The sequence below is a fragment of the Coregonus lavaretus genome (assembly GCF_964263955.1).
Source record: "Coregonus lavaretus genome assembly, chromosome: 4".
NCBI lineage: Eukaryota > Metazoa > Chordata > Actinopteri > Salmoniformes > Salmonidae > Coregonus > Coregonus lavaretus.
In genome coordinates this window covers 39,695,136-39,714,046 of record NC_139991.1, presented here as the reverse complement: position 1 = coordinate 39,714,046, position 18,911 = coordinate 39,695,136, and the positions used below count along the sequence as shown (strand labels likewise).

The 18,911-nt window shown below is 44.5% G+C and overlaps 1 protein-coding gene across 1 annotated transcript in view; it reads right to left on the bottom strand.

Moving 5' to 3' along the window:
* LOC311127417 (tetratricopeptide repeat protein 28-like) overlaps window positions 1-18,911 on the bottom strand; it is a 105,903-nt gene that overhangs the window by 51,247 nt on the left and 35,745 nt on the right. The window contains exon 3 of the mRNA XM_084159265.1: window positions 8,577-8,724. Coding sequence (XP_084015391.1) covers window positions 8,577-8,724 — 148 coding nt within the window. The remainder of the gene's footprint in view (window positions 1-8,576; window positions 8,725-18,911) is intronic.

The following is an 18,911-nucleotide window of genomic DNA, read 5'->3' as shown; positions in this document are numbered from 1 at the left end:
CGGCGCCATCGGAGCGGGAGAAGGTGTCCATCCTCGTTTCCTGCCTCTGTGGGAAAGCCCTGGAGTGGGCCAACGCGGTGTGGAACGAAGGAGGAGCCACGTTGGAGGACTACGGGGAGTTCGCTCGCCTCTTTCGGGCGGTCTTCAATCACCCGCCCGAGGGTCGAGAGGCGGGTGAGCGGCTGGTCCACCTGAGACAGGGGACGAGGACCACGCAGGACTTCGCGTTGGAGTTTCGGACACTGTCCGGGTGGAACGAGTGGGCCCTGATCGACCATTTCCGGTGGCATCTGCGGGAGGACGTCCGACGGGAGCTAGCCTGCCGGGACACCATGTTGTCCTTCAATAAACTGGTGGACATGGCCATTCGTTTGGACAACCTGCTGGCAGCCAGAGGACGTCCTGGTAGGGGTCTGCCCGTTTCCACCCCGGACGACTCGGATCCCGAGCCGATGGAGCTGGGTGGAGCCGCCGGCCAAGAGAGCGGAGGAGGACACTGACAGTCTGGTGGCACGAAGGGACAGTACACCATACGTCGTAGTCAACGTTCTTTTGGGCCTGGAGGCGGCAGGCAGGGCACTCACGCATCACCCCAGGTATCGAACACCCACACTTGTTCAGGGCCCTCTGCTGCGCACTGTACCCTACCTATCCACTTTCCCGACCACATGGTAGTTCCCCAGTGTAAGGCGCTAGTCGATTCAGGCGCAGCTGGGAACTTTATGGACAGGGCATTCGCACGCCGTCAAGGCATTTCATTGGTTCCCCTATCCATTCCACTCCCCATCAGAGCACTTGATAGTCGACCATTAGGGTCCGGGTTTGTTACGGAAGTCACTATACCAGTCACCATGATCACCCAGGAGACACATTATGAGAAGGTTATTTTTTCGATTATTGAGTCTCCTGCTTTCCCTGTGGTATTAGGTATCCCTCGGTTAGCACTCCACAACCCCACCTTCTCATGGCCGCAGAGGGCTCTCACGGTGTGGTCGCGAGAATGTCAGGGTAGGTGTCTAGATGTTTCCGTTGGTGCAACCATGGTGGAAAGTCCAGACGGTACCTCCACCGTGTGTATTCCCCCCGAATACCTCGATTTGGCGCACGCGTTTTCAAAGACGCGTGCGACTAAATTACCAACTCATCGGGCGGGGGATTGCGCGATAAACCTTCGGGTAGACGCTGTACCTCCCAGGAGTCATGTGTACCCCCTGTCGCAGGCTGAAATGGAGGCTATGGAAACATACGTCTCCGAGTCCCTGGGCCAGGGGTATATACGTCCCTCCACTTCACCTGCCTCCTCGAGTTTCTTCTTTGTGAAGAAGAAAGACGGCGGTCTGCGCCCGTGCATTGATTATCGATCACTGAACAAGGAGACGATAAGATTTAGTTATCCTCTCCCCCTCATTCCTTCAGTGATTGAGTCAATGCATGGGGCGCGCTTCTTCACTAAGCTAGATCTCAGGAGTGCATACAACCTGGTGCATGTTCGGGAGGGGGATGAGTGGAAGACAGCATTCAGCACAACCACAGGGCATTATGAATCCCTGGTGATGCCCTACGGTTTGATGAATGTTCCATCCGTCTTCCAGTCCTTTGTGAACGAGGTGTTTCGGGACATGCTTGGTCGCGGTGTGGTGGTCTACATCGATGACATCCTGGTGTATTCCGCTACTCGCACCGAGCATGTGTCCCTGGTTCGCAAAGTGCTGGCCTGACTGTTGGAAAATGACCTTTATGCCAAGGCAGAGAAGTGTATGTTTTTCCAGCAGTCTCCTCGGATACCGCATTATCATCTCAGGTGTGGAGATGGAGGGAGATCGCATTTCAGCCATGTGAGTAATTGGCAGACTCCCCCACGGTTAAGGAGGTGCAGTGCTTCCTTGACTTTGCCAACTACTATCGGAGGTTTATCCGGGGCTTTGGCAAGGTTGCAGCTCCCATTACATCCCTGTTGAAGGGTGGGCCGTCCCGGCTCCGCTGGTCTGCTGAGGCTGACCTGGCCTTCAGGAGACTGCGGGGTCTGTTCACCTCAGCTCCGGTACTGGCCCACCCCGATCCATCACTACCATTCGTAGTGGAGGTGGATGCGTCCGAGGTAGGGATAGGCGCTGTCCTGTCCCAACGCTCGGGCACGCCACCCAAGCTCCGCCCCTGTGCCTTCTTCTCTAAGAAGCTCAGCAGAACTACGACGTTGGTGATCGGGAGCTGTTGGCTGTTGTCCGAGCTTTGACCGTGTGGAGGCATTGGCTCAAAGGGGCGAAACACCCTTTCCTCGTCTGGACGGACCACCGTAACCTGGAGTACATCCGGGCAGCGAGGAGGCTGAATCCTCGCCAGGCCAGGTGGGCTCTATTCTTCACCCAGTTTGATTTTACACTATCATACATTCCGGGTACGAAGAACGTGAAGGCAGACGCACTGTCCCGGCTGTATGACACAGAGGAGAGGCCCAGAGACAACACCCCAATACTCCCGGCCTCCTGCATTGTGGCGCCGATAGGATGGGCGATGGACGCGGATATAGAGCAGGCATTACGCACCGATCCATCTCCACCGCAGTGTCCAGCTGGGCTGCGGTACGTGCCTGCTCTTATCCGTGATCGTCTGATCTTCTGGGCATACACATCACCCTCCTCTGGTCACCCAGGTATCGGTCGTACAGTGCGCTGCTTGATCGGAAAGTACTGGTGGCCTACCTTGGCTAAGGACATGATGGTGTACGTCTCCTCCTGCTCGGTGTGCGCCCAGAGTAAGGCACCTAGGCACCTCCCAGCGGGTAAGCTACAACCTTTACCAGTTCCACAACGACCATGGTCTCACCTTAGTATAGATTTTTTGACTGATCTTCCCCTCTCCCAAGGTAACACCACCATCCTGGTCGTTGTGGACCGCTTCTCCAAGTCCTGCCGCCTCCTTCCTCTGCCCAGTCTCCCCACGGCCCTGCAGACTGCGGAGGCCCTGTTTACTCACGTCTTCCGGCACTACGGGGTGCCAGAGGATATAGTGTCCGACCGAGGTCCCCAGTTCACGTCCAAGGTTTGGAAGGCGTTCATGGAACGTCTGGGGGTCTTGGTCAGCCTGACCTCTGGGTTCCACCCAGAGTCAAATGGGCAGGTGGAACGGGTAAATCAGGATGTGGGTAGGTTCCTGCGGTCCTACTGCCAGGACCGGCAAGGGGAGTGGTCGGTGTTCTTGCCATAGGCAGAATATGCCCAGAACTCTCTCCGGAACTCCTCTACTAACCTAACACCATTCCAATATGTTTTAGGTTACCAACCGGTTCTGGCACCGTGGAACCAGAGCCAGACCGAGGCTCCTGCGGTGGATGACTGGTTTCGGTGCGCGGAGGAGACGTGGGACGCTGTCCACGTTCACCCCCTGCGCGTTGTGCATCGTCAGAAGGTACCTTCAGTACCTTGTGGAGTGGGAAGGGTACGGTCCGGAGGAACGGTGCTGGGTCCCGGTGAGGGATATCCTCGATCCCTCCCTGTTGCGGGATTTCCACCATCGCCATCCGGCTCGCCCTGCTCTGCGTCCTCATGGCCGTCCACGAGGCCGGGGTCAGCGCACTGCTGGAGCTGCGCGTCAAGGGGGGTGTACTGTCACGACTTCGGCCGAGGCTGCCTCCCCTCCTTGTTCGGGCAGGCTTCGGCGTTTGTCGTCACCGGCTTACTAACCACTGCCGCCCCAATCATCATCACAATTGTCTTGTCTTGTCAATCACACACACCTGGTCCCTATCCCCTAATTAGTCTGTGTATAAGTGTTCCCTCTGCCCCCTTGTCCTTGTGGGTGATTGTTATTTGTGAGAGTAGTGTAGCTCGGTGGAGCTACTCGTACATATTGTTGCCAGGGTAGATTTTCCCCTGTGCATATGTATTATTGTATATCCGTTACAGTGTATTTGCCAGGGATGATAGTTTCCCCTGTGCCTGTTTCGTTGATCGCTATTTGAGCGCATTTTTGTGTCTACGAAGGAATAAACTCTGTATTCGGTGATTACCCTCCTGCGCCTGTCTCCTTTCCATCACACTCATCACACTTATTCTAAAATGGATTAAATTGTTTTTTCACCTCATCAATCTACACACAATACCCAATATGACAAAGCAAAAACAGGTTTGCAGAAATGTTTGCAAATGTATTAAAAAAAAAACTGAAATATCATATTTACATAAGTATTCAGACCATTTACTTAGTACTTTGTTGAAGCACCTTTGGCAGTGATTACAGCCTCAAATCTTCTTGGTTATGACGCTACAAGCTTGGCACACCTGTATTTGGGGAGTTTCTCCCATTCTTCTCTGCAGATCCTCTCAAGCTCTGTCAGGGTGGATGGGCACGTCGCTACACAGCTATTTTCAGGTCTCTCCAGAGATGTTTGATCGTGTTCAAGTCCGGGCTCTGGCTGGGCCACTCAAGGACATTCAGAGACTTATCCCGAAGCCACTCCTGCATTGTCTTGGCTGTGTGCTTAGGGTCGTTGTCCTGTTGGAAGGTGAACCTTCACCCCAGTCTGAGGTCCTGAGTGCTCTGGAGCAGGTTTTCATCAAGGCTCTCTCTGTACTTTGCTCCGCTCATCTTTCCCTCGATCCTGACTAGTGTCTCAGTCCCCTGCCTCTGAAAAACATCCCCTCAGCATGATGCTGCCACCACCATGCTTCACCGTAGGGATGGTGCCAGGTTTCCTCCAGACGTGACGCTTGGCATTCAGGCCAAAGAGTTCAATCTTGCTTACATCAGACCAGAAGATCTTGTTTCTCATGGTCTGAGAGTCCTTTAGGTGCCTTTTGGCAAACTCCAAGCAAGCTGTCGTGCCTTTTACAGAGGAGTGGCTTCTGTCTGGCCACTCTACCATAAAGGCCTGATTGGTGGAGTGCTGCAGAGATGGCTATCCTTCTGGAAGGTTCTCCCATCTCCACAGAGGAACTCTGGAGATCTCTCAGAGTGACCATCGGGTTCTTGGTCACCTCCCTGACCAAGACCCTTCTCCCCCGATTGCTCAGTTTGGCTGGGCGGCCAGCTCTAGGAAGAGTCTTGGTGGTTACAAACTTCTTCCATTTAAGAATGATGGAGGCCACTGTGTTCTTGGGGACCTTCACTGCTGCAGAAATGTTTTGGTATCTGTGCCTTGACACAATCCTGTCTCGGAGCTCTACGGACAATTCCTTCGACCTCATGGCTTGGTTTATGCTCTGACATGCACTCTCAACTGTGGGACATTATATAGACAGGTGTGTGCCTTTTCAAATAATTTCAAATCCATTGAATTTCCCACAGGTGTACGCCAATGAAGTTGTAGAAACATCTCAAGGATGCACCTGAGCTCAATTTCGAGTCTCATAGCAAAGGGTCTGAATACTTATGTAAATAAGCTATTTCTGTTTTCTATTTTTAATGAATGTGCAACAGTTTCTAAATACAGGTTTTCGCTTATGTCATTATGGGGTATTGTGTGTAGATTGATGAGGATTTTCTTTATTTAATCCATTTTAGAATAACAAAATCTGGAAAAAGTCAAGGGGTCTGATATAAAATCAATGTGGAAAAAACTGAAATAATGTCCCTAAATCTGAGCGTGGTTTTAACCTTCCAGATTTGGAATTGTTTCAACTCGCCACCCAAGGCTTTTACTTGCGACATATTGTTAAATGCACTAAAGAGGAACAATGGGTACATATTGAAGATGCCCATGCTCATCCCCAGAATCTTTTCATGTGTCTGTTTTCAAAGGATGGAGCTAAGAACATGAACAACTTCATAGTTCAAATGTAAATAAATGTATTCGAAAATGTAATCTACGTAATCCACAAAAGTAATTATTTATCATGAGGGCCATAAACAATAACTAATAATACTGTATCCTCCAAGAAAGTTTCAAATCTCACCTTTCTGGTAAAAAAAGAGTTGTAAATTGCTGTGGTGTAGTCACTTTTGAGGACACAAGCTCAAGTACACAGTACAAATATGATACAAATATGTTATATTTTATATTATGTATTTCCTATTCAACAAAACTGTATGAATAAGGCTTGAAATTACTTATATTTTTTCTAAATATATTATAAAACGACTAACTGTAAGATTTCACCTTCCTTATAACTGTGAAATACATCTTTGTATATTTAGTGTTAGAGAAAATGTGCGTATTTTCTAAAGGTCTCTCTTGATCAAAACGTCTGGGGTTATCCAGGGGGCTCGTGAGAAAAAATTGACAAACACAACGTAGCAACCAGAGTAAACAGCCAAGTAGCCTACTATCTATGGTGGTGAAATGGACAGCGCTCTCCAGGTGCTGATTAATTCAAAGCAATTTAAACGTCACTGCAGAACACCCGCCAAACGTAGGCTATAGCCTACACATACTCGAGTATAGCTGTGTGGCTTACACAAGTCAGAATTTCTTATAAGCCTAATTTTCAAGACATGTAATGTACAGCAACATGTGTAGCAACATAGACGTCACTGCAGAACACCTTCCATATGCATATGCACACATACTCAGCTGTGGGCAGTGCTTAATTTGAGTAATCCTGCAGGAACAGGATCCGGCACCTCTCATATTTGACTTAGTTCGTTCCGGCACCTATTTGCCCGGATCCAGTATCTCTCGCGGCATGATTTATTAATTGTTTCACTGTTTGCAATGTAAACATTCTAATAAAAGCGTTCAATCAAGTTGCCTCCTCATTATTTCTCCCGTCCCCCAGAAAAAAACATCAAGTAAAAGCGCGGAGATCCTTCTGTGTAATCACCCTATCCTGCCACACTGATTCCAGACCTGCTCTTTTATTTGTACATAGAGGTTATGGGAAGGACCGGTGGGGTAAGTAACTGATCTTGGCACAGGTCTTGTCTTAGTAGTGGTTGTCAGCTAGTGAAGAGGTCCCTTATACTCCTGTGTCCGAGAGAACCAGAGCTACCGCTCAATACAAGCCAATTTGATCTAAGGTGTCCACATATCGATTTAAAGCGAAAATATGGGTTGGAACCGGTACCAGAATCACACAGGTCCACAAAATAGGGGACTATACATCTAGGAGGTTTTAAAAACACTATAACAACATGGAAGAAAATGAAACGGATTCTACAAGAACCAATATCACTCCCTAAAAACACACCCCCTACGGAACAATCTTTTGATAGCTTTTCAGAATTCACCTATAAATTGGCCCACATGGAAAACTAGAAAGCATAGAAACCGTAAATGACGTGGTAATAGGAAATACAATTATTTCCATGACAGAATTAAAAAGCAATTTTGGACTGACCAATGTAGACATTGCAAATATATGCAACTTAAAACCTGAAAGCTTTTGGACATCAGAGCAATTTTGAGGGAATCCTATCTGAGTCAGAAACAAATACTCATATGATAGGTAAGATATACGAAACCTTGCAGAGAGCCTATCCAACTGACAATCTCTTGGAAAGAAATATCAACTATTGGAACTAAGACTTAAAAATAACTGATATAGGCACAAGATGGAGGGAGTGTTGGAACATAACGAACAAATTACAGTTAACGAAAATGTAGCTTAATCCAGTATAAACTAATGTATAGAATGTATTATACAAGAGACAAATATAAACAAATTCTACAGCACTACTGCAGAGTCATGTCTTAAGTGTAAAACTAACAATGACTCAATAATTCATGACTTCTGGGAGTGCTATAAAGTCCAAAAGTTATGGGCAGAGTTAGAAAGCTGGCTGTGAGAAGTTTTACAATGTAAATTAATCCAGTGCATATTTCAAGAGATGGCATATGGAGGTGCGGTGAGATACCCAATGGGTTGGACAATATTATTTTTGTCACTTATATTGAAGAAGCTATTACTTAAATATTGGAAGTAAAATGATACCCCAACGTTAAGAGAATGGAAGAATCAAATACTTGAAAAAAATCTGGCTACAGACAGAAACAACATAACACAATTTGAAGTCATATGAGGTAGTCTTACAAGCATTAGAAACAACATTGGGTGTGGATATATATGGTGGGAACATGTGGGTCTGAGCAAGTGTGATGTCATTAATGTTTGTGGAAATGCATGTAAATGTTAAGTTGTCTATTGTTTTTGTCTATGTATGTTTTTGTTTATTGTAACAATATATATTTTTGAATCCACTTTTATCCTACTTTCTCTTCCTCCCTCATTCACCTATCTATCTTTCTCTTTTCTTTCTGCCATCTCTCCTTCTGTCTTTTCTCTTGGGGGCTTTAACATCCCACGTGTTATCCTGGAGGTACTGGGTATATAAAGAAATTATGGATTGTGGGTAAATGAAGGGATTATGACAACCAAAAGAATGATGATTCAGTCTGATGGAACCTCCTCGCATCTTATTCAGTTTCTTAAACACTCCTGCTGTGTGTTTCTGTATTTCTCTCACTAATATAAGTGAAACTGTTTGATTCAGGGTGGATGATGTCACAAGAAGCAGCTTTGAATTACACTATATCTTAGCTGAAAGCACAGATATTGTGTTATGACCCTGAGTAAAACACGCACACACATCCACATACACACTCACGCATAAACACAAACATGCAAAGACACACACTGCACCTCGTAGTGGGGACTTCATGGCAGCCTCAACCATGCCCACCAGTAGTTGGAGACTTTTGGGGTCCTGCGCTAAACCAGAGGCAAACGCTGCCAGGGCGTCGGCATGGCGACCAAGGTACTGCAGGGCCACACCCTGACGGAAGTATGCCTGATGGAGGGAGAAACGGAGAAGGAGAGGGGGCGAGAGGGAGAAGAAGTTAGGGGGAAAGAGAGAAATATTAGATATACTGGACATTCAACAGCTAGTCATCCTCTCATTTTGCGCTCTCATTTGGTAAAATAGATTGTACATGTATTAAACGATTGTTGTATGCATAAAAAGAAAGGAATTCAATAAATAATAAAATCATGTATATTTAAATTAACAAGATGATAAAAGTTATAATAATACTGTTGAGAGAAAGAGAGGAGATCATAGGAAACTCTTAAAGCTACATCAGCAATTAGCACTGCAGGACTACTGCTACTGACTGTGTGTGTGTGTGTGTGTGTGTGTGTGTGTGTGTGTGTGTGTGTGTATGCATCAGTCTATACTCAAAGCTCCCCACCAATACTATAACGTACCAAATTCACAAAATCAGACAGACTCTTTCTGACAGCAGGTAGAGTCTGGACCCCTCCTCCCTCCCCCTCCGATCTGTCAGTCTGTCTATTAGCATGTCTGGCAGCTCCCCCAGAACCCCATGAACCCCTACTTCCCTATGTGATATGGCTATATCCCCTCTACCCCACAAGCCCACCTGCTGGAGGGACAGTTCATGTAGAAGCAGACTGTTGCCTGGGTCCATCAGATCCATACCAGACCTGGAGCAAGGAGATGAGAGTGTGTGTGTGTGTGTGTGTGTGTAGCAGAGAATGCGCGCTGGATGAACAAGATGCTTCAATTACCGCTCCCATTAATCAAGAACAGATGGCAACGCAATGGAGACAGAGAGAGAAGGTGGAGAAAAGCTGAGAGAGAGGTGAGAGAGAAAGTGGAAGAGGGAGAGAGGGAAAGAGAGAGAGAGGTGGGAAAGAAAGTGGAAGAGGGAGAGAGGGAAAGAGAGAGAGGTGTGAGAGAAAAAGAACAAGAGAAAGAGAGGAGATAAGAAAGGACATGCAGAGCAGACAGAAGAGTGTGAGCCAGGGACTATGTGTCAGCTGAGAGACACAACACTGGTACATGATGCATAGCTTAATATCTACCACAACTCATCGTCTTACTGCTTCACCACACCAATACACCTCCCCATTACCTTAGTGCAGTAAAACCACACACTGTATTGAAACCAGTTACAGCTGAGACCAACACAGAGTTACTCACAGTCTGAGAATGAATAATAATATGCCATTTAGCAGACGCTTTTATCCAAAGCGACTTACAGTTATGCATGCATACATTTTGTGTATGGGTGGTCCCGGGGATCGAACCCACTACCTTGGCGTTACAAGCGCCGTGCTCTACCAGCTGAGCTACAGAGGACTGTGTATACTGTGTCAGCATTGGAGAGAAATAACAACAAGCTTTGGAATACATTGAGCGATTCATATGATTAAATGTGAATATATCATAGGAGAAGGCAAATGAGTAGACTAACACAAGTACAGATGGAGTCAAATATATTGGCACCCTTGCGCAATTCACTATTTCTGTTAAAATTTAAATTGTAAAAACTTTGTGTTCACACATGTATTTGTTTGATTTACAACTGCACAGGACCAAGAAAAACAACAACATCTAAACTGAAATTCAGACGTTTTACTTCAAAGTCAAAAATAACCTCTTGTTTGAGATCAAATGTTTCATATGAGGTGACAGTACAAAATGTAACCTTTTATTTGAGGGTATTTCCATACATATCTGTTTTACCATTTAGAAATTAAAGCACTTTATATATCTAGCCCCCCCATTTGAAGAAGTCATGAGTATTTGGACAAAATGTACTTATAATGTATTAACGTTTAGTATTTGGTCCCATTTTCCCAGCACGCAATGACTACATCAAGCTTGTGACTCTACACACTTGTTGGTTGCATTTGCAGCTTGTTTTGGTTGTGTTTTGGATTATTAGATGCAAAGTTTGATAGAATGATGGCACCACCAGCACAAACCTTCATTCCGTTACCAAATTTAGCATCTGCACTGTTGTTCAAGTAAATGTGTTTTTGTGGACATTTATAAAAGTAGCCCTTGTGCATAGAGTTATGTAATTGTTCTCCCCTGTGGTAAGTTGCAGGTGCCTACAAGATAAAAAATAGCCATTCAACCAGTTTTGAAAAGATAAAAAAAACGAAACATTCGGCTCCATTGTACTCCATTGTAAAGTGCAAGGGTGCCAATATATTTGACCGCATCTGTAACTGCTCCGAGTGTGAGTGTGTTCTCCCCTCAAACTACAGGTCACACACAGGTTTGTTTTACTATCCTTGTGGGGACCCAAAAATGTATTCCCATTCAAAATCCTATTTTCCCTAACACTAACCTCAAACCCTAACACTAAACCTAACCCTAATTGTAACCCTAACCCTAAACCTAACCCCTAAGCCTAAAATAGCCTTTTTCCTTGTGGGGACCAGTGATATGTCCCCACTTGTCCAAAGTTTCCTTCTTTTACTATCCTTGTGAGGACTTCTGGTACCCACAAGGAGAGTAAAACCAAACCACAGAGAAACAAAGACACACACATACAAACTTTCACACTTTGATTGACAGTCTAATTACCAGTGTAACAGAGCCAGCCCTGCTGCTAACAGGATCAGAAGGCCATTTGTGTGTGTGTGTGTGTGTGTGTGTGTGTGTTTGTGTGAGGGGAGCAGGGAACGCCAATAGTGTATTTATGCGTCTGAGAGAAGCAGGGGAATGAGTCTGGCTATCTGAGGCAAGATAAAAAGGAGAGAGAAAAGAAGGGAATTGCTTTGGGTCACATGGGGAATAAACGAGTGAGTGTGTCAAAGAAGTGGCATTGACCCTGGCTAGTGACGTGAAGTAGGACGCCAGTGTGTGTGTGTGTGTGTGCGTGTGTGTGTGTGTGTGTGTAATTCAATAGGTGTTGACCAGACCGTGGGGAAAGATAGATAGTATGTACACTCCCTTTTATACTATATTAATTTAACAATATGTTTTTTATTGCCTTCGATTGAATTAGAACATATCATGATGTAAATAAGTTTGGACTTAACTGTTTTTTCAATCTTTTTTTGGGGGGGGGACTGCAATTTGCACCACTTATGTAGAATCACCCGTATACACTCCCCTACATATGTATTTGGACAGAGAAGCTAACATTTTAAATTTGGCTCTATACTCTAGCATTTTGGATTTGATATCAAATGTTTCATATGAGGCGACAGTACAAAATGTCACCTTTTGTTTGAGGGTATTTTCATCTGTTCTACCATTTAGAAATTAAAGGACTTTATATATCTAGCCCCACAATTTGAAGAAGGCCATTTGTGTGTGTGTGTGTGTGTGTGTGTGTGTGTGTGTGTGTGTGTGTGTGTGTGTGTGTGTGTGTGTGTGTGTGTGTGTGTGTGTGCGTGTGTGTGTGAGGGGAGCAGACAATGCCAATAGTGTATTTATGCGTCTGAGAGAAGCTGTCCCTGCATCACACTGTTTACATCCTACCATGACAGTGAGTGAGGGAGACATGGAGCAAAACACCTGTTAGATCAGCCGACATCTGCATTTAAATTATCCCTCCATCTCTCTCCTCTCTCTAATATATTCATTTAGCAGCGGCAGACCACCACTGTTAAATTGTTGGCGCCACAAAAATTTATAATAATCATGGATGGTAAAACGTTTTCAGTGAAAACTTAAACGACTAAAACCAGATATATAGTATGTAGAAAAGATAATGGATCTATATATTTTTTTAAATTAAGATCATCTTTGAGAACTAACAATGACCAAAATAAACTAGACAGTCAGGGAGATTCAACATTTTCTAAAATGTCATGGCATGGTGGCCCCCCATTGATTTTATTATAATGTTTGAGTCATTCAGATACCAAAAGAACATGGCATAAGCCATGGTAAAATGTGTCGAACTGCAGAAAATTTGCTTTAAAACTACATTTTTTTCTCTCAGCCCCATGAAATAATGTATAGAATTTCAGGAAACTAGCTTTAGAACTGAAATATTTTCTCTCTGCCCCATGGCAAAAGGTGTAGAATTGTAGGAAATTAGCTTTAAAATGGTTGCATGTTGTCTCTGCGGCCAAGAGGAGGGCCTTTAAAATTTTGGTAGAAGACAGTGCCATTTGTGTGAGTGAGTATGTGTGTGTGTGAGAGAGAGGGAGAGAGAGAGAGCGGGAGAGAGAGAGAGAGCCAGCCAGCACGTGATCATATCATGCTCACTAGCTAGGTTTCCATCCAATTGGCGACAGATTTTCATGCGAATATTCTGAAATCTGAATGAAAACAGTATTTTCCCACCAGAGATGTTTCCATCAAATTGACTTGTGGCAGATAAAAGGCTGTGCGTGATGACTTGTGTACATAAAAATTACTTTTGCGGTTAAATTCCCATGTACCGAATAAAAAATACAAGTTAAATGGGTTTCCATCGCATTTTCAACTCAACTGATGGTTTTGTCACAAAAAATGTTTAGTGTGCCCACTCAGGTATTGCACATGTGCTCTAGCCAACATCTCAAAGATATAGTGCGGGAATAGCATACATTATGAGATTAATATGGCCAAAAGAGCAAGATTATTTTTATTTATCAAACAGCAGCCAAGCATTGATAATAATAAATAATAATAATATGCCATTTAGCAGACGCTTTTATCCAAAGCGACTTACAGTCATGCGTGCATACATTTTTTAATTTTTTTTTTGTGTATGGGTGGTCCCGGGGATCGAACCCACTACCTTGGCGTTACAAGCGCCGTGCTCTACCAGCTGAGCTACAGAGGACCACATCATTATGTCACCAGAATAAGACCCTCAATATTTATTGGAAAGGAGCATCAAACTCATCACTGTGCACTTTCACCACACTTTGAAGTTCAAAATGTATTTAATCTGTAGCCTAATAAACTGCATGGTTTCCCGACTCGTAGTGGGAGGACCACACAACATATCATCGCGTGACTCCCAAATTTACTTCGATATGATGCTTGTTATATCAATATTTGTGCATAAAAGCGTTTCCACCGCCATTTCTCGCATAATAAATGTTACCAACAAAAGATCCCACCTTCTCTAGTGTATTTCGGTTTGTCTACATTTGGAAACTTTACTGGCAAATTTGCTGTTTCCATCAGGCCTGTCGTGACATTTTTTATCCGACATGTACTTTACTTACATAAAAAGGTTGGATGGAAACCTGGATAATGTCTGCCAATTACTGTTCAATTTACCACCACAAGAAGCTGTAATGAGATTATGAGGAGAGAAGAGGAACCCACATGCAGAATCACCCCGCATTTCTCTCACTCTCTTCCCTCTCTCTCTACCCATCCCTTTCTCTACCTACATCTCTTTCTCTCCTGAGATGTCCCATATTGCTCCTGGCCTTTTCAGTCACTGTGACATTTGCTCTCCTACTGCCTGCCTCTGTAAGACCATGTAATGAACGCCACTGGCTGTTGCACCACACCACATATACACACATACACACGCACACACTCCTGCATGCACACACAAACACAACACATTCTCGCCTTTTCTCTGCAATGTCTGGTTATTATAGCTCTTTGTTCTCTCACCATGCAGTGCTGTAGTATTAAATATTTAATGTTATATCCACACACCAGTCTAATTCAGATGTATGTTACCCTGTGCTTATGTGGTGTGTGTGTGAGTTTGTGTCTGTGTGTGTGTGTGTGTGTCACTAGCATGTTTCTCTGAATTATTTAACATCACATCATGCCAAATGGTGTCTGACCACGTGCTGGGAGCTAATAGAGTCACACATTTTGTGTATGTGTGTGTTTTTGTGTGTCTATACCGCAACCCAATGTCAAATCTCTCTCTCTCTCACACATACACACAAACATGCACACAAACCCACACACACTGGGTAAGGTGGAGTATTTTCCCAGCAGCACCTCTAAGGTTTTGCACAGGTACGATGGACACACTAAAAATAACCTCTCCATCTTCTCAATGCTCCACATTGCACATCTGACTGCTGCTTGCTGACACTGGGCCCACTTCTCACATGCATGCACACTTTCTCTCATAGCTGGGGTGAGCAATGGTACATCACAACTTTGTATCTACGCTCGGTTGACATGAAAGGCAGAGGGGAGGAGCAGCAGTGAGGCGGAGAGGAGAGGAGAGACAGCAAGAGAGAAAAAGAAAGATGAGAATATCATTTCATGGATAGACTACGTTACATAACAGAGAGATCTCACTGACTGACAGTATCTCCTTGGAGGATCTACATGGTTGATTGGCATTAAATGAAATAGTGGAGGGGAAAGAGAGAGAGATAGAGAGAGGGGGGAGGAGAGATAGAGAGAGGGGAGAGGAGAGGAGGGCACACACACACACACACATTGATACATTGACTGGCATACTGTATACACACATACACTCTTAGAAAAACTCCAAAAGGGTTATTTGGCTGTCCCCATAGAATAACCCTTTTTGGTTCCATAGAACCTTCTGTGGAAAGGATTCTACATGGAACCCAAATGGTTATTCTACCTGGAACCAAAAAGGGTTCTTCAAAGGGTTCTCCTATGGGGACAGCTGAAGAACCCTTTTAGGTTCTACAGTAGATGGTAGAGAGTCAGCAACACACAACGGCCTAGCAACATTGGCATGAGATCTGGAACATTTTCAAGTTGTTGTAGCTAAAGGAATACTCTGTCATAAATTTGTGCCCTGATAAAGTTATTGTGTTGCAACATTACACACAGGGACTTACAAAGCACTCCTGCTAAGTGGGAGAGGAAGTGAGGGAGGGGTAAGTCAAAGTACGGTTATAAGAGGCTGTATTGCAAGTAAATACATTATACCAGAAGCATTGTTAGGGGACAAGAAAACACAGAAACCTATCAGTCACAACCCCTTGGGAGAGAGAAAGAGTAAGAGAAAGTGAGGGAATGGGAGAAGCAAAAGCGAAATCTGTCAATCAAACACTACTGAAACTATTTATGAGGAGTCTCTTCTCTGCCACACACAAACGCTCAGATGAGACACACACACGCACTATCATAGAGAGAGTCTCACTGAGACTGTCAACAGCCAACACACATTACTCATATTTAATGCAGGGGTGAAAGTGGATAGGATCTATGTGGGCCTAGTCGTAACGATTTGTCATCTAACTTTTCAAATGTATTACCTTTTATTGTGGCATAAACACAACCAGTAATGATGTTTTCATCGGATTGTCAAACAATCACTTCAAAGGGTTCCTTCACTAGGCTACCCGCGCACGTTCATCCATCCACTCGCAACATTTCCAGCCTCCAAAAAGTTATGAATAGAAAGAGACATCTGTTACACAAAATACCAAAACGCGTAATGACATTTGGCGATTGTCATTGGGCCAGAATGTATGTGTCCACTGCTGCTCTGCCTTGCCAAAATGTCAGTGTTTTCGTCTAACCACATCGCATGTGGTCCTCTGTAGCTCAATTGGTAGAGCATGGCGCTTGTAACGCCAGGATAGTGGGTTCGATCCCCGGGACCACCCATACATAAAGATGTATGCACACATGACTGTAAGTCGCTTTGGATAAAAGCGTCTGCTAAATGGCATTTTATGTTATATTTTGCAGCGTAGGCTATACTCGTTTTAAAGTCCATTCGCTAATTTGTCATTCCTCTGACATGCGGTAACAGTTTTCTTGCCACTTTGTTTTAGTTATTGTGATAGGCTCATGTTTTACCGGTAAGGCATACCCCCACTATATATTTTGCTGGGACGACGTACCGGACTGTACCGCCTTACCTTCACCCGTGATTTAATGCAACACTGAATGTACACAAACAGAGGCAGACATATACACTGTCTGTCTTCTGAAGCTAGGGTAAACACCAGTAGTAAAAGGGAGAGAATCTACAGTACTCAATAAACCTGGTCCTGGAGAAATACAGGAGGTGCATGCTTTTGTTTCAGCCCAGCACTAACACACCTGATTCAACTAATGATCAATAAACACTTGATCAACACTACTCTAGTCCTAGGTCCTGGTGTGTGGGGTGTTTTAGTCATAGTAACACGACTAATAAACCCATGCAAGGTACAGGTACAGGTACACACACAGGGTTTTCTTTATTTTTACTATTTTCTACATTGTACAATAATAGTGAAGACATCAAAACTATGAAATAACACATATGGAATCATGTAGTAACCATAAAAGTATTAAACAAATCAAAATATATTTTATATTTGAGATTCTTCAAATAGCCACCCTTTGCCTTGATGACAGCTCTGCACACTCTTGGCATTCTCTCAACCAGCTTCACCTGGAATGCTTTTCCAACAGTCTTGAAGGAGTTCCTACATATGCTGAGCACTTGTTGGCTGCTTTTCCTTCACTCTGTGGTCCGACTCATCCCAAACCATCTCAATTTGGTTGAGGTCGGGGGATTGTGCAGGCCAGGTCATCTGATGCAGCCCTCCATCACTCGCATTCTTGGTAAAATACCCCTTACACAGCCTGGAGGTGTGTTGGGTCATTGTCCTGTTGAAAAACAAATGATAGTCCCACTAAGCCCAAACTAGATGTAGTGGCGTATCGCTGCAGAATGCTGTGGTAGCCATGCTGGTTAAGTGTGCCTTGAATTCTAAATAAATCACTGACAGTGTCACCAGCAAAGCACCCCTACACCATAACACCTCCTCCTCCATGCTTTACGGTGGGAAATACACATGCGGAGATCATCCGTTCACCCACACCGCGTCTCACAAAGACACGGCGGTTGGAACCAAAAATCTCAAAAAATGATGGACTGTCGTTTCTCTTTGCTTATTTGAGCTGTTCTTGCTATAATATGGACTTGGTCTTTAACCAAATAGGGCTATCTTCTGTATACCCCCCTACCTTGTCACAACACAGCTGATTGGCTCAAACACATTAAGAAGGAAAGAAATTCCACAAATTAACTTTTAAGAAGGCACACCTGTTAATTGAAATGCATTCCAGGTGACTACCTCATGAAGCTGGTTGAGAGAATGCCAAGAGTGTGCAAAGCTGTCATCAAGGCAAAGGGTGGCTATTTGAAGAATCTTGATTTGTTTAACACTTTTTTGGTTACTACATGATTCCATATGTGTTATTTCATAGTTTTGATGTCTTCACTACTATTCTACAATGTAGAAAATAGTAAAAATAAAGAAAATCCCTTGAATGAGTAGGAGTTCTAAAACTTTTGACCGGTAGTGTAGATAGGGCATAAACAGTCATTAATCTGTTTATGACAATCCAGGAGCTATTTATATACCAGATAGGGCATAAATAGTCATTCATCTGTTTATAATTAGGACAATTCAGGAGCTATTTATACACCATCACATTACAAACCTGGTCGTTACACACAGTACTATATCTCCAGAGAGATAGGCATTAAGTACATTAGGAGAAGTCATTGTTTCTTTCCTGAGAATTATAGGGGATTACAGTGTGATCTCTCTCTCTCTCTCTCTCTCTCTCTCTCTCTCTCTCGTTGTGTGTATGTGCCTCCTATTACCACTCCAGCAGATTACAGACCCTATCAGTTATCTGTACACAATGGGAACGAGTAGAGTTATTTTCCCACAGGTCCTATCTGAGTGTGGTGTGTGTGCGGGTGTTTATGTGTGTGTGTGTGTGTGTCTGTGAGTGTGTGAGAGAGAATGTGTGTGTGATCTTGGCTAGTAGCCTACGTGCATCTGACATATCCCTCCATGTATGGACTGGACTGGACACTCAACTTTTTGCAGAACACAAAGACAATAGTGACACAACCCCCATGCCATCATCCAATTTTTAACCGTGCATTGCAAGGCAACTTGTAGCCTCAGCGTCCAGAAAGATGCCCTATGTACAAGTCCCAATTACCTTCTTCCGGGGCTGCCATTTCATCATATTTGAAAACCACAAAAGTCCAGCATCAAAGTGTCACTCAGCCTGTGGAGGGGGACTGAAAGTCAGTCATCATACCGCCCACTGAGCCTCGGGGCTCAGTGCTGTCGCCTAGCCCCTCTCTGTCCTGCGGAGGACTGGGTTGACACCGGGGGTGTAATGGCCACCCACGTCAAAACGTACATCCAGGTCAGTCTACAAGGTGGTAGAGAGAAAGCGCGTGCTTCGGCTGAAACAGCTTATAGTCCTCCTTGGACATGGGACACTGCTGGACAATCACTTTTGGGAGTTTAGGTTAAGAATGAAATTCAGGCTGATAG